The following is an 11,890-nucleotide window of genomic DNA, read 5'->3' as shown; positions in this document are numbered from 1 at the left end:
TGCGAGGAGACCTTCCCCTTTCGAGGGGGAGTCATCCCTACCTCGCAATGAGAGCCCCCCCCCCTCTCAACCACCCCGCCCTGGCACGCCCAGCCAGAAGTGCCTCGATGACAACGCCCATTGCATCATAATACCGTAGGCTCGTGAACGACGGCGCGGGTACCCTGCAAAATGTGGACAGAAATAAGCTGTGGAGGCGCAATTACTACATCTTCTCTAAGTAACCGCATCCCTGCGGCGGCCCGGCCCGGCCCGACCCGGCGTGGCACGGCGCGGGCTTGGTGGCTGCCTAGGGCTCGGGAGGCTTGGGCCACGTGCGGACTAGTTTACCCTCACGACCACCGTTTCACTCGACTGACATTGCGAGTATTCACTGTTTTACGGAAATAGCACTTATATTACCTGTCGAAATGAAGACATTACACATACCTAAAGGACAGGAATAGCCTACAACCCGTAACAGCCTCACCAAAAATATTGATTGTGTCTTGTCGCTGTTTCCTTTTCCATGTAAGAGATGAAAGAGGTGGTTCTCAACAGCTTATGCTGGTCTGTGTAGGAACTTCTGACAATGTCAGTCGTTGGATGCAAGCAGCCACCACAATATTGGCTTGACACTGGCCGGGTGGGGGCTGGGCCCCGCTGGGGCTCAGTTTGGAAACACCGCCGTACCTGTAGGGAATGAGCTCTGATATGCAACCGCGAAACAACAAAGAAAACGGCGGGTCGCGTTTGTGGGCGCCGTGCCGAGCCGTGCCGAGCCGTGCCGAGCCCAGCCGTGCCTGCCACGCAACGCCTCTCTGCAACGCGGTCGTCATGAAGCTGCAGTTAATTTTCGTTGATTTTGGAGGCACGCCGAGAGGCGAGCCCCAAGGCCTCAAGGGCGCCGCCGTACTTGGGCAGACACGCGTGCTTCGAGCTTCGCGGCGCGCTTCTTGGCGTGGTGAGAGCCCTCAAGGCCCGCGCGGCTTCGGCCAGGGCAGGGCGAAGCGGCTACCTGCGACCAAAACTGCTTCAAAGACAAGGAGGATCCAGAAATGCATCGGACGCGATGACGTCACACCGAAACGGGACGCCACTGCGCTAGTGCTGCATCAGAGCTGCACCAGAGCTGCACCAGTGCTGCACAAGGGGTGGAGGGCTTGGGCTGCCGTCGCAAGGCGTCTCGTCGCGTCGCCGGGCGTCGCAAGGTGATGGCTGTGTCGAAGACCCCGCCCCGCCCAGGCTCCTCTCTGCTAACCTCAATCGAGGCTGTCTTCCTGCACGCCTCCCCGCCCTGCTCCAGCATGGCTCCAGCGTCGCCAAACCAATTTCCCCGCCGACGGAAGGATAAGTACACTGCCAAGAGTTTACAGTGTAGAGTCTTCGGGCCGTTGGGAGAGGTAGCCGGCATGGAGCCCACGCCTGAACCGTTGCTTGTCCGGCGGGTGCCAAATGAACTTGTACTACGCATTACGACGTTCATACGAGTTTTAAAAGGGGTACCCTCTCAGCCAAAATACGGTAGCTGTCGTGGCGTGTCGTAGCAGCCTGGCCCAGGCCTGGCCCCCTCCAGTTTCACCTGCTACTGGAGGCGACGGACTCCCCCCCTTGGACGGCACGCCCCCGCGCTCACCCTGCACTGCGCGACTCCAGGTCGCAGAGGGGTGGGGGATGACGCCCCCCTCCCCGATGTATAAATAGGTACAGGGGGCCGCCCTGGTGGGAGAGTGGCTTTTTCCTCGAGTGGGTGCATGCCGCAGTCATTCGCCTCTGGATTAGCGTGGACGACACCGCCCCAGGCTGCCCCAGGCTGCCAGACTCCGCGCTCTGGACACCGCGCGGCGCCCCGCGACGCCCCGCGACGCCGCCCCGTCATGAAGACCCCCGTGAGTCGTGCACTGCCGTGCCTCTGCGTCGCTCTGCGTCCTGTGTGTAGTGACGTGTAGCTGACGGTTTGCCGCGCCCCGCAGAGATGGCTGTGTCTGCTGCTGCTGCTGGCGTGCGCGCTGTCGCCGGCCCTAGCGCGCAGCGCCCGCAGCAGGTCCAGGGCGGCCTCCTCCAGCACCACGCCGACGACCACGACGTCGTCGACGACGCCGGAGCCAGCGTCCAGCACCACGGTGGAGGTGTCTTCCACGACGGAGGAACTGTCCGCGACGAGCAGCAAGCCTTCCTCGACATCCACCGCCACCCCCACGACAAGCACGACCACTGAGGAGCCGGCGTGAGTACACCATTCCCAGTGTTACACATTTCTGTCAGATGAACAAAGCTATGTTCCCGGAATACACAAGGTAGGTGTACGCCAGACCGTGTCTTGTCGTCCAGGCTTCGCGATGCTGCGCCAGTTTCGACAATCCACGCCTGGCGTTTACACCTACCTTGGCCTGCGGCGCAGGAAGCAGGAAGCTTGACTTCGTACAACCTAGGAGTCTTTCGGTCCTGGTTTTTCCGGACGCGTTACCGTGTGTGCCGACAGTTGTTTGACCATGCCGGATAGCTGGAAGCTAAATCTATTTTCCACTGCACCAGGCCCTCGCCCACATCAACGACGGCGCCTTCGTCGACCACGACTCCGAGGCCCGCGGAGCAGCCTCGGCCTCGGCAGGACGGCAAGCAGTCGGCCAAGATTTCGGCGTCCGGCGCCTCATCGCGCGCAGAGCGGTCCGAGCGCAAAGACGCCCGCAGGGAGCCCAAGCAGGACCAGCGGTCTGCCAAACTCAAGGACGAGAAGAAGGGCGAGGCCAAGGTGGAGGAGTCCAAGAGGAAGGAGGCCAGGAGGGACGAGGCCAAGAAAGAGGACCCGAAGGACGAACCGAAGAAGAAAAGGCGTGACGACGAGGACTCCGCCGAGGAGGAACCGAGGCGCAGGCGGCCTCAAGTCAGCGAGGAAGACGACGAACCAGAAGACGGGCGGGTGGAGCTGAAGAAGGACCCGCGGCAGCGTGCCAAGTCATCGCCATCCACCACCACTGCCTCCACCACAACCTCCACCACCACGACCTCCACCACCACCACGAAGGCCCCTCTTGTGGACGACACGGGCAGCAGTTCAGAAGAGGACGAAGAGGAGGAGGACGAAGAGGAGGAGGCGGATGTGAAGCCCTCGTCCACGGCCGCGACATCAACGTCTACGACGACGACCACCACCACCACCACTGCGGCGCCCTCCACGTCGTCCTCCACAACGGCAGCATCCACGACGACGGCCTCCACCACCACGAGCAAGCCCAAAGCAACGACCACGACCACGAGCAAGCCAAAAGCAACGACCACCACACCAAAGCCCACCACAGCCAGGCAGCCTCCGCTGCCGGTGGTGAAGCAGCAGCAGAGGGAACGGGAGCTGAGGGAAAAGAAGAACAACGAAGAAAAGAAGAAGAAGGACGACGAGAAGAAGAAGAAGGACGAGGAGAAGAAGAAGAAGGACGAGGAGAAGAAAAAGAAGGACGAAGAGAAGAAGAAGAAGGACGATGAGGAGCGAAAGAGGCAGCTCGAGGAAAAGAAGAAACAGGAGGATGAAACAAAGAAAAGGGAAGAGGAAAAAAGAAAGAGTGAGGAGCTAAAACAGAAGGAAGAAGAGGAGGAAAAGAAGAGAGAGGAAGAAAAGAAAAAGCGGGAAGAACAGAGAAAGCTAGAAGACGAACAGAAGAAAATAGATGACGAACAGAGAAGAAAAGAGGGTGAGGAGGAAGAAAAGAAAAGAAAAGATGAGGTCAGTAGCAAGGACAATTTGAAGAAAGAGGTCGAAGTTGAGAGAAAGAAAACTGATGATTCAGAAAAGAAGGCTGAAGAGAGAAAGGAGTCTGTGAAGTCCGAAGGGGAAAATCCAGAGAAACGGAAGAAAAAGGATGAAGACGAGGTCGATGAAGACGACGATGAAGATGACGAAGATGACGAGGAGGAAGAGAGGGAGCGAGAGCGAGAGAGAAAAAGGAAAGAAGAACGCAGAAAACGGAAGGAAGAAGCTAGGAAACGGAGAGCAGAGGACAGGAAGAGGCGATCGGACGAGCGGAAGAAGGACGAAGACGACAAAAAGAAGCGAGACGAGGCGGCGAAAGACAGAAAGGAGCAGCCGAGGCCCAGAAGCAGGGACGGCAAGGACCGGCAGAGAAGCAGGGACAAGGACGCCGAAGACACCCCCAAAGAGGAAGAGAGAGACGCCGTGAAGGACGCCGCCAAGGACGCCGCCAAGGACGCCGCCAAGGACGCCGCCAAGGACGCCGTCAAGGACTCCGCCAAGGACGCCACCAAGGAAGTCGCCAAGGACACCGCCAAGGACACCGCCAAGGAAGTTGACGCCGATCAGGACAAGGAGAAGCGACAGCGCAAAACCAGAGACAGAGCGGAAGCCAAACCCGCGCCAAAGGAGTCGAAGAAGAGCGACGTCTCCGATGCCAGCAGCTCCAACAAGGACAACTCCAGCAAGGCTGCAGAGGCGGACCCTCAGGTACGGACACCAGTTGCACTATCTTCCTGTGGTTACGAAGTCCCAAATGTCATGTTAAACTGTTTCACTTCCAGATGACGTTGAAGAAGCTGGAGGAGCAGCAGGAGGAGGAAGAGGGGCGAGAGGATGGCGCCCGGGCCGCCGCCGCGCTCAAGGTGGAGAAGAGGGAAGAGTCCAAGTTGGAGGCCGAGGAGGAGGCCCGGGCGGCCAACACCACCAGCGAGGAGCCTGTGGCCGCGGCGCCGCAGCAGGAGGCCGATGACGGCCAGGACGAGATCACCACGGCGGACGACTCGGAGGACAAACGTCTCGAGGCCGAGGTGCAGATGGATCTGAAGCGGCACCGCGGCAGGGACACCAAGGCCCACAGGGACGCCCACAGGGACGTCAAGAAGGACGTCGCCAAGGACGCCACCAAGGATGCCTCCAAGGACGCCACCAAAGAGAGCGCCGCTGAGCAGAGGAAGCGAAAGGAGGAACCGAAGAAGGCGGACAGGGGCGACGACAAGAAGGAGGCCAAGAGGGACGAGGCGAGGCGGAAGGGCGCCGAGGCGAAGAGGGACGACCGCAAGGACGACAAAGCAAGGGACTCCAGCCACGAGAAGGCCACAGGTTATATTGTCAGCCAGATTAATCGATTCTTTTTCAAGTTTTTGCACATTGTGATTTGTTTCCTTCGGACAACCAGGTTTGGAGACGGCTGAGACGACGTACCCCAGCCAGCCACTGCTGCAGAAGGTGTACGCCAAGGAGTCCGAGTCCACGTCCGACGGCCAGTACGTCGCGCAGCAGTCCATCCAGTCGCCTAAGTTCGTGCCTCAGGACCAGGGCCTCCAGTCATCCACCAGCACGCGGCAAAAAAACTCTCGGTAAGGAGGGCGGGGCGTTGTGTCTGGGTGCAGAGCTGGGAGCTGGGGTGCCTCGTCTTGACTTTGTTTTCTGTCCCACTTCCCCGTCTCTGCAGGCAAAGGGTACCAAACCAAAATTTCCTCGCACTGCAGCAGCCGCTCCTGCCGCAGCAGCAGCAGCAACTGCAGCACCAGCTGACGAAGCATCGGCGCGGCCAGCAGCAGGAGCAGCAGGAGCGGCCGGACCAGCAGGACGCGGAGGGCGGCGACGCCCCCACCACCTACTCGACCACCACCAGCACCACGCCCTTCCCCATCATCCCCATCGTGCACTTCGACAAAGAGCAGAGTGCTGACGGCAGCTACAAAACCAGGTTAGTGTCTAGCGCCGTCCGGGTAGGCAACACATCGCTCTCGGTCGGGTCGACCAGGAGCGCCGTGGCGGTAGGCAGCCCATCCGGCACCACCCGGCACGCCCTCGAGCAGGTCAAGGCAGAGCGCCTTGGGGGTAGGCAGCCCAGCCACCATGGCGGTAACGCGCACTGCCTGTGCACGGCGCTCCCAGCGTTCCCAGCGCAGCGGCGGCGCTCGAGGGAAAGAGACTGGGGTTCGAATCCCGCCCACGGCATGCAAGAAGCTGAGCACAAAAAGTCGCTAGCAAGACAGAAGATGCCTACAGACCAGTCCAAACAGAAAACGGTTTGCAGTCTAGTTTTGGACCCGCTGTTTGTGGGGCAAAGCAGAAAGAACGAGTGAGTACATGAAAACTGTGGCTGCCCTGTTCCAGCTACGAGACGGCCAACAACATCTACGCCGAGGAGACAGGTTTCTTGAGGAAGCAGGGCGCGAAGCCCGAGGGCGACTCCGACGAGGTGGAGGAGTCATTGGTGCAGCACGGCTCGTACTCGTACACGGCCCCCGACGGCAGCCTCATCACCCTGAGCTACACGGCGGACGAGATGGGCTTCCGCGCGACGGGCGACCACATCCCCACGCCGCCGCCAGTGCCGCCAGAGATACAGCGCTCGCTCGACATCATTTACGCCCAAATCCAGCGCGACCAGGTGCGAAAACGAAACGCGACGTCTGAAGCGACGTCCGTGGCGGGGCGTGGCTTCGAACCCCAGTCGGGCAAGCTTTTTCAATTCGCGTCGCCGAGGAGGGGGCGTGTCTGGTGGGCTGGCCATGAAGGTGAGGGTAGTTTTGAACACGGGCTCATGTCTGCCGCTATTTCCAGGAAGAGGCTGAGCGAGAGGAGCGGGAGGAGCGGGAACAGCAGCAGCGCCAGCAGCAGGCGGGCAGCGCCAGCGTCCACCAGGAGGAGTCCGTCGGTGCGCCGAAGCGCTTCGCCAACCACCGTCATGACGACGTCGACGACAACGCCTCCAACAACGACGCCAACGATACCGTCAACGACGCCACCAACGACACCGTCAACGACGACCGCGCGGCCCGCGACGAGGAGGCCGTCGTCAAGAAGCTCAGTGGCGCCAACAAGCGTGGTGGACGGCGTCACTAGGAGGCGCCACGTTCGGCCCGCCTCCTCCAGCACCACCTCCTCCAGCACCACCTCCACCTCCACCACGACCACCACCACCACCATCGCGACAACCCTCACGACACCCACCGCGGACGTCGCCACGGAAGTCCCTGATCTTGACCACGATGTCCAGGACGCGCCAAGGCGGGGGGCTTCTCGTGGACGAGGCTGGTCCTGGACATCCACAAGTTCCTGAGCGGGCGCGAGGCGAGGCGGGCTGGTCCGAGAAGGGCTGGTAGAAGGGCTGGTTCGAGGCGGGTGCCCGCAGGCAGACGGAGGCCGCGACCGCAGAAGCAAGCCGACTGACGGGAGCGGGCCTTCGGTGAAATTATTTGTAAAAAGATAGGGAAGACTGACTGTGGATGGCGGCTTGCCTTCTCACCTGTTGTTGTTCTTTTGTTATTGATTTTTTGTTGACTTACAGACTGAAATAAGTAAATAAACCCCACCTTTTTACCGGTAGCGAAGGCAAGTGCAAGAGGGCACTTTGTTTTGCTGCAAAATAAATATGTGGAAATCGCTACCATTGTCTTTTCAAAATTCTCGCCTGGAGTAGCGTCAGCCACATCTTGAAATTGACGGCTTGGCCGGGGTCGGGGCAGGGCAGGTTCAACGCGCAGGGCGTGCAGGGCGAGCGGGGCGTGCAGGGCGTGCAGGGCGTGCAGGGCGTGCAGGGCCTTCTCGGAGGCGAGAATGATGGGCGTCGCGCGGCAAGTGTTGCTGAGCACACAATCCACACGATCCGATCGGCGTGCTGCACTTTGGCGCCTCACTGCGTGTTTACCTTTGGCAACAAAGAAACTGTCGGGCCGCCGGACGCATCCACACGGCATGCCGCCGCAGCGCGAAGCAAAAACCAACACTTTTCCATCCCCGGCACGCACGCAGCCATCCCGAAAACAATGCAATTGCAGCCGGGCGAGAATTTACGAGGTGCCGGCCTGACCCGCCAGGCTGCCCCGGCCCCGGCCGCCCTGTGCACTTCGGCCCCTACGACGCCGTGCCGGGGAAGCCGCCAAGCCGCGGGGACCGGACTTTCCAAAGCGTCAGGTGGGCGCAGCACGCAGCGCGCAGCGCGGACACACGAGCCCTTCGGCCCTGCCCGAGGCCCGGACGCCCGGACGGCCCGAAGGAGAGCGGCAGTGATCCCCAAGGATCCAGCGATCCAGTACGACACGGCCGGGGCGTCGCCGCGTCACCGCGTCACCGCGTCACCAAGCCGCCGGGCGAGTGGCTCCGGGCCTGTTGCCCGCTTGTAACTCGACACACTGACCCTCCAGGTCCTCGAGGTCCTCGTCTTCGTCCCCGCGGCCCTTTCCCTCTCGGCCCTTTCTCGATCGCCCGGCCGCCGATTATGAAGTGGGTCGGGTTTCGGAAGGCACCCGTAGCGCGCCCTTGGGTCGCCCGGGGCACGACGCTGCAAGCAGTGCCAGCCCCGCCAGCCATGCGCGCGAGCCCCTACAAGTAGTGGGTCACACATTTGGCGAGTGCACGGCCGAAGCCCCTCGCCTCGGCCATGATGGCTCGGCCCGGCCCATTCAAGCTGCGCGCCGGTAATGCGTGCATCCGGTGGACGCTGCCGTCGCCCCGTGCCCCCGCGCGCCCTGCCCTGCCCTGCACGCGACTCCGATACCATTTCGGGAGGCACCGATCCAAAATCCCGGCTCGGGCCGCGCGATCACAGGAAGGGCCGATTATGGAGTCACTCTCCCGAAAGCGCGCTGACACGCTGGCTAGCGAAAGGCAGATTCAAAGCCGGCTCTCGGCGCTCCGCAGACCAAACCAGACTAAGGCGTCGTCCGAACAAGCAACTCCCCAAGGGAAGCGCGACGAACGGTTACACTGCCCGAGCCCCCAGCCCGAGCCAACAGCAGATCTCATAAAATCTTGGCAGTGACGTACGCTCCGCGATTCGGAGACCTGTAAAGACACGTGCTCACTGGCTACACCTAGCTACACCTGGATAATCAGTGCATCTACTGTAGGCAGTCGTCTGGCCCCAGGCCATGGCAGCCCCTGCAGTGTAGGCAACCGCGTACCAGTTATACTACTCTGGTCCAGCCAGCGGCCCGTCACAGCATCCGGTGCGGTGCGGTGCTTGTCCGGCTTCACAGGAGTGCCGCGTGGCTTACCACAGCAGCGCAGGGCCGTACCGATAAACACTGTCTTTGGGCACCGACTCCTCAGACACCAGGTTCTTGTAATAAATCCTGTCGCTTCGAGGCCTTTCGGCCCTGGATTGTTCCATTGAGCCTCATAGCTCCGCCTGCTGCCATGACTCGCCTCGACGGCCGGCCCCCGGACGCTATGCACGCCAGACACGCCATGGACGCCATGGACGGGCTCGGGTCCATGGGAGCACAGCTTCATTGGAACGCGTAGGAAAGACAGGCTGGCTTGGGCCAGGTGGTCAGCAGGTGTTCGGGGTTCTAAGTGATGCGTGGTACTTACTAAGCCCTGCCCTGCCCTGCCCTGCCCTGCCCTGCCCTGCCCGCTTCCCCGCTGGACCCGCTGGAGCCGCGACGACACCCACGGGGCCGCCGAGGCTCTGATGAGCTCTGGTTTCAGCTAGGCGCTGCGTTCCACGATTTAAATAAGGCTCGTGGGACACAACCGGAAACCTCTTCCTTAGCTGTTGGGACGTCGCAAGAGCACTGCCTCCGGTATTTTTGTGCTTGTCTATCAACCTCACTAAAGTAATAGTGGGAGGCTCATGCTTGGCGGAGCCGTTTGTTGAACTGAATGTCCAACTTTGAACCTTGAGCACGTGATGATAGCGTGAGGCGTGAGCGTGGACGGTGCGTCGCGTTGTCGCGTTCTGCGGCTGCCATTTGGGTTGCCTATGCACCGGTCTGCGGGCGCTGGGCGCTGGGCTCGTTCCGCCGAGTCGGTCTCCCATCCGTGGCGTTCCTCGCTGTGTACTTTACTCGCGATGGATGACGCTGGCTTTAGGCCCGCGGGCCGGGCCGTGGCGGGGCGTGGCGGGGCGTGGCGGGCTGGCTGCCCTGCGGGGGAGCGCACCTGGGCGACGGGCAGCGCCCAACGCCTCTCTCGCCTCTCACCGCCCCTCGCCTCGCCGGGATTGGAAGCCCGGCCGAGTCGAGGCGATTCGAGCCGAGTCGAGTTGAGCCGAGACCGGCCAAGGGACGGAGCCGGAGCCGAGCCGGCCGTTCGAAGCTCCTGCAGGCTGCAGCCAGGCTCCGGGCGGCGGGACGACGGCCGGGACGACGGCCGGGACGCTGGTCATCCTTGTCGGTCCTTGTCGCACGCACGGCGCGCACGGCGGTACGACTGGGTGCTCGGGGAGGGGGACATTCCAGCGCGGTGAGGCCGAGATGAGACGACGAGGCCGTGGTGGGGGCGGGCCCGGGGCGGGCACTGAGGGTACTTGGGGGCACATGGGGCACGCAGCCGTGGGCGTGTTGGTGGCGTTGGTGCGCGAGTAGTCAAGTCATTATCAAAGGGCGTATCCTGCTCTCCGCCTCGCCTCGCTTTGTTCAGCCCAAGGGCCTCGCCGTCCACCTACGCGTCGTAAAGTAACTCGCGGGACAGCTTTTCAAAGGCTATCCTGATGTAGCGTTATCTTGGGCCGGCGGCAGACACTCGCGCCAGTTCCAGTTTTAGGTGCGGGCACCATCAATAACCGATAAAAGACACCACGGATCAATTCGGAGACACGAAAAAGAGACGCCCAACGTGGGGCTCGAACCCACGACCCTGGGATTAAGAGTCCCATGCTCTACCGACTGAGCTAGCCGGGCTGATGAGTGGAGGGCGGCCAGCGACGCGTAGCATGCAACAGTTGGCCCGGCGGCGGGACGGGCGACGCGTGGTGGGGGAATGAATGAGCTCTCCTTCCCCCTCCACCGCGCCATGCCTTCTCCCCGCCCCTCCCCTCCCCGCGACGCGCCACGGCGCGGCCGGCCGCGGTGACCTACGGACTCGGAGGGACTCGCGCACCGTCTTATCGGTTATCGTTCTGTGGCGAATAATTTCTTGGCGGCTGAATAATTCTTTAGGGGGCGCTGCGTCCCCGCGTCCTCGGCCCGAGTCCGCGTGCCTCGACGGCGGCGACTGCGGCGACTGCGGCCTGCGAGACGAAGAAAGAGGCACGGAGGAGGGGAGGCGCTGCACATTCCCGCCCGACGAGCGACGAGCGACGCGAGCGACGCGCAAAGGGCGGATCCGCTGCATCTCATTACCGAGATGCGAGTGGACGCGCACAACGCGCGGCGCTCCGCACCTCCTTACCTGCAGCACTTCGGTAACTGGAGGCCGATTAGAGGGAGGCGCGGCTAATACGCCCAATAACAAGGTTAGCCGGCCCGAAGGCCGAAGCCCGAACGGGCGCCCTTTCGGCTCTCGGCCGGCCGGCAGGCTGCCAAAAGGCCGCCGACAAACGGGCTCGTCACTCCAAGTAGGTGTTAAGAAGTTGGTGATGGGCGGGGCCAACCCGTTGGGGCGGCAACATGAAACAGCCCAATCGGCCAAGAAGATGAAGAAGAAGATGGAGAAGAAGACCTTTCCCGCCTCAGAGGGCTGCTGCAGCGGAGCCAACAAATTGCCGCTCGGTTTTTCGTCGCCAAGCGATTGCAATTCAACGCGACGTCGTAATCCAATGCCGCGGGATGCGAGTCCGTTCGTTCGAGCGAGCCGAGGTGCGTCAAAGTGTTTTACACGACTGGTTGTAACGCCAGCTGCCCAATCGGAGGTGCTTCCCGCTTTCCTCGCTCTTTCCTCCTGAAGCGGCTAAGCAGGTGAGAAACCGCCCTGTAATCAAGGCGGCCAAAGGTACCGAAGGTGCTAAAAAGGCGTTGCGCCCCGACAGGCCGACAGGTGGGGTGGCTAAAGGGACGCTGATTAGGCCAAGCCTGGCCAAGCCCGGCCGAGCCGCGCATCTGCCGCATCTGCCGGCTTTGCCAAGCGTGGATCGCGGATCTGGAAGCTGAGGCCACCTTCCTCCTCGATGGCGACGCGACAAACGCACAACAAAGTAACCTCGCGTCTGGGAACGAATGGACGAGTACTACACTTTTTGGCGGCCTCTTGAACGTGCCCCGAGAGGGTGAT

General features: G+C 61.8%; 1 protein-coding gene and 1 non-coding gene across 2 annotated transcripts; one reads left to right on the top strand and one right to left on the bottom strand.

The window, feature by feature from the left end:
- Positions 1 to 2,244: 2,244 nt before the first annotated feature.
- Positions 2,245 to 7,258, top strand: LOC117651183 (caldesmon-like). Its single transcript, XM_034394991.1, has 7 exons — positions 2,245 to 2,276; positions 2,515 to 4,432; positions 4,507 to 5,044; positions 5,121 to 5,301; positions 5,397 to 5,654; positions 6,068 to 6,344; positions 6,518 to 7,258. The coding sequence occupies exons 1-7, from the start codon at positions 2,245 to 2,247 to the stop codon at positions 6,797 to 6,799; spliced, it is 3,486 nt and encodes a 1,161-aa protein (XP_034250882.1). The 3' UTR covers positions 6,800 to 7,258.
- Positions 7,259 to 10,508: 3,250 nt separating this feature from the next.
- Positions 10,509 to 10,581, bottom strand: Trnak-cuu. Its single transcript has one exon. It is a non-coding gene; the product is annotated as a tRNA-Lys (tRNA).
- Positions 10,582 to 11,890: the final 1,309 nt, after the last annotated feature.

Source organism: Thrips palmi, unplaced genomic scaffold (assembly GCF_012932325.1).
Source record: "Thrips palmi isolate BJ-2018 unplaced genomic scaffold, TpBJ-2018v1 HiC_scaffold_5, whole genome shotgun sequence".
Classification (NCBI taxonomy): Eukaryota; Metazoa; Arthropoda; class Insecta; order Thysanoptera; family Thripidae; genus Thrips; species Thrips palmi.
This window is presented reverse-complemented; position numbering and strand designations above follow the sequence as displayed.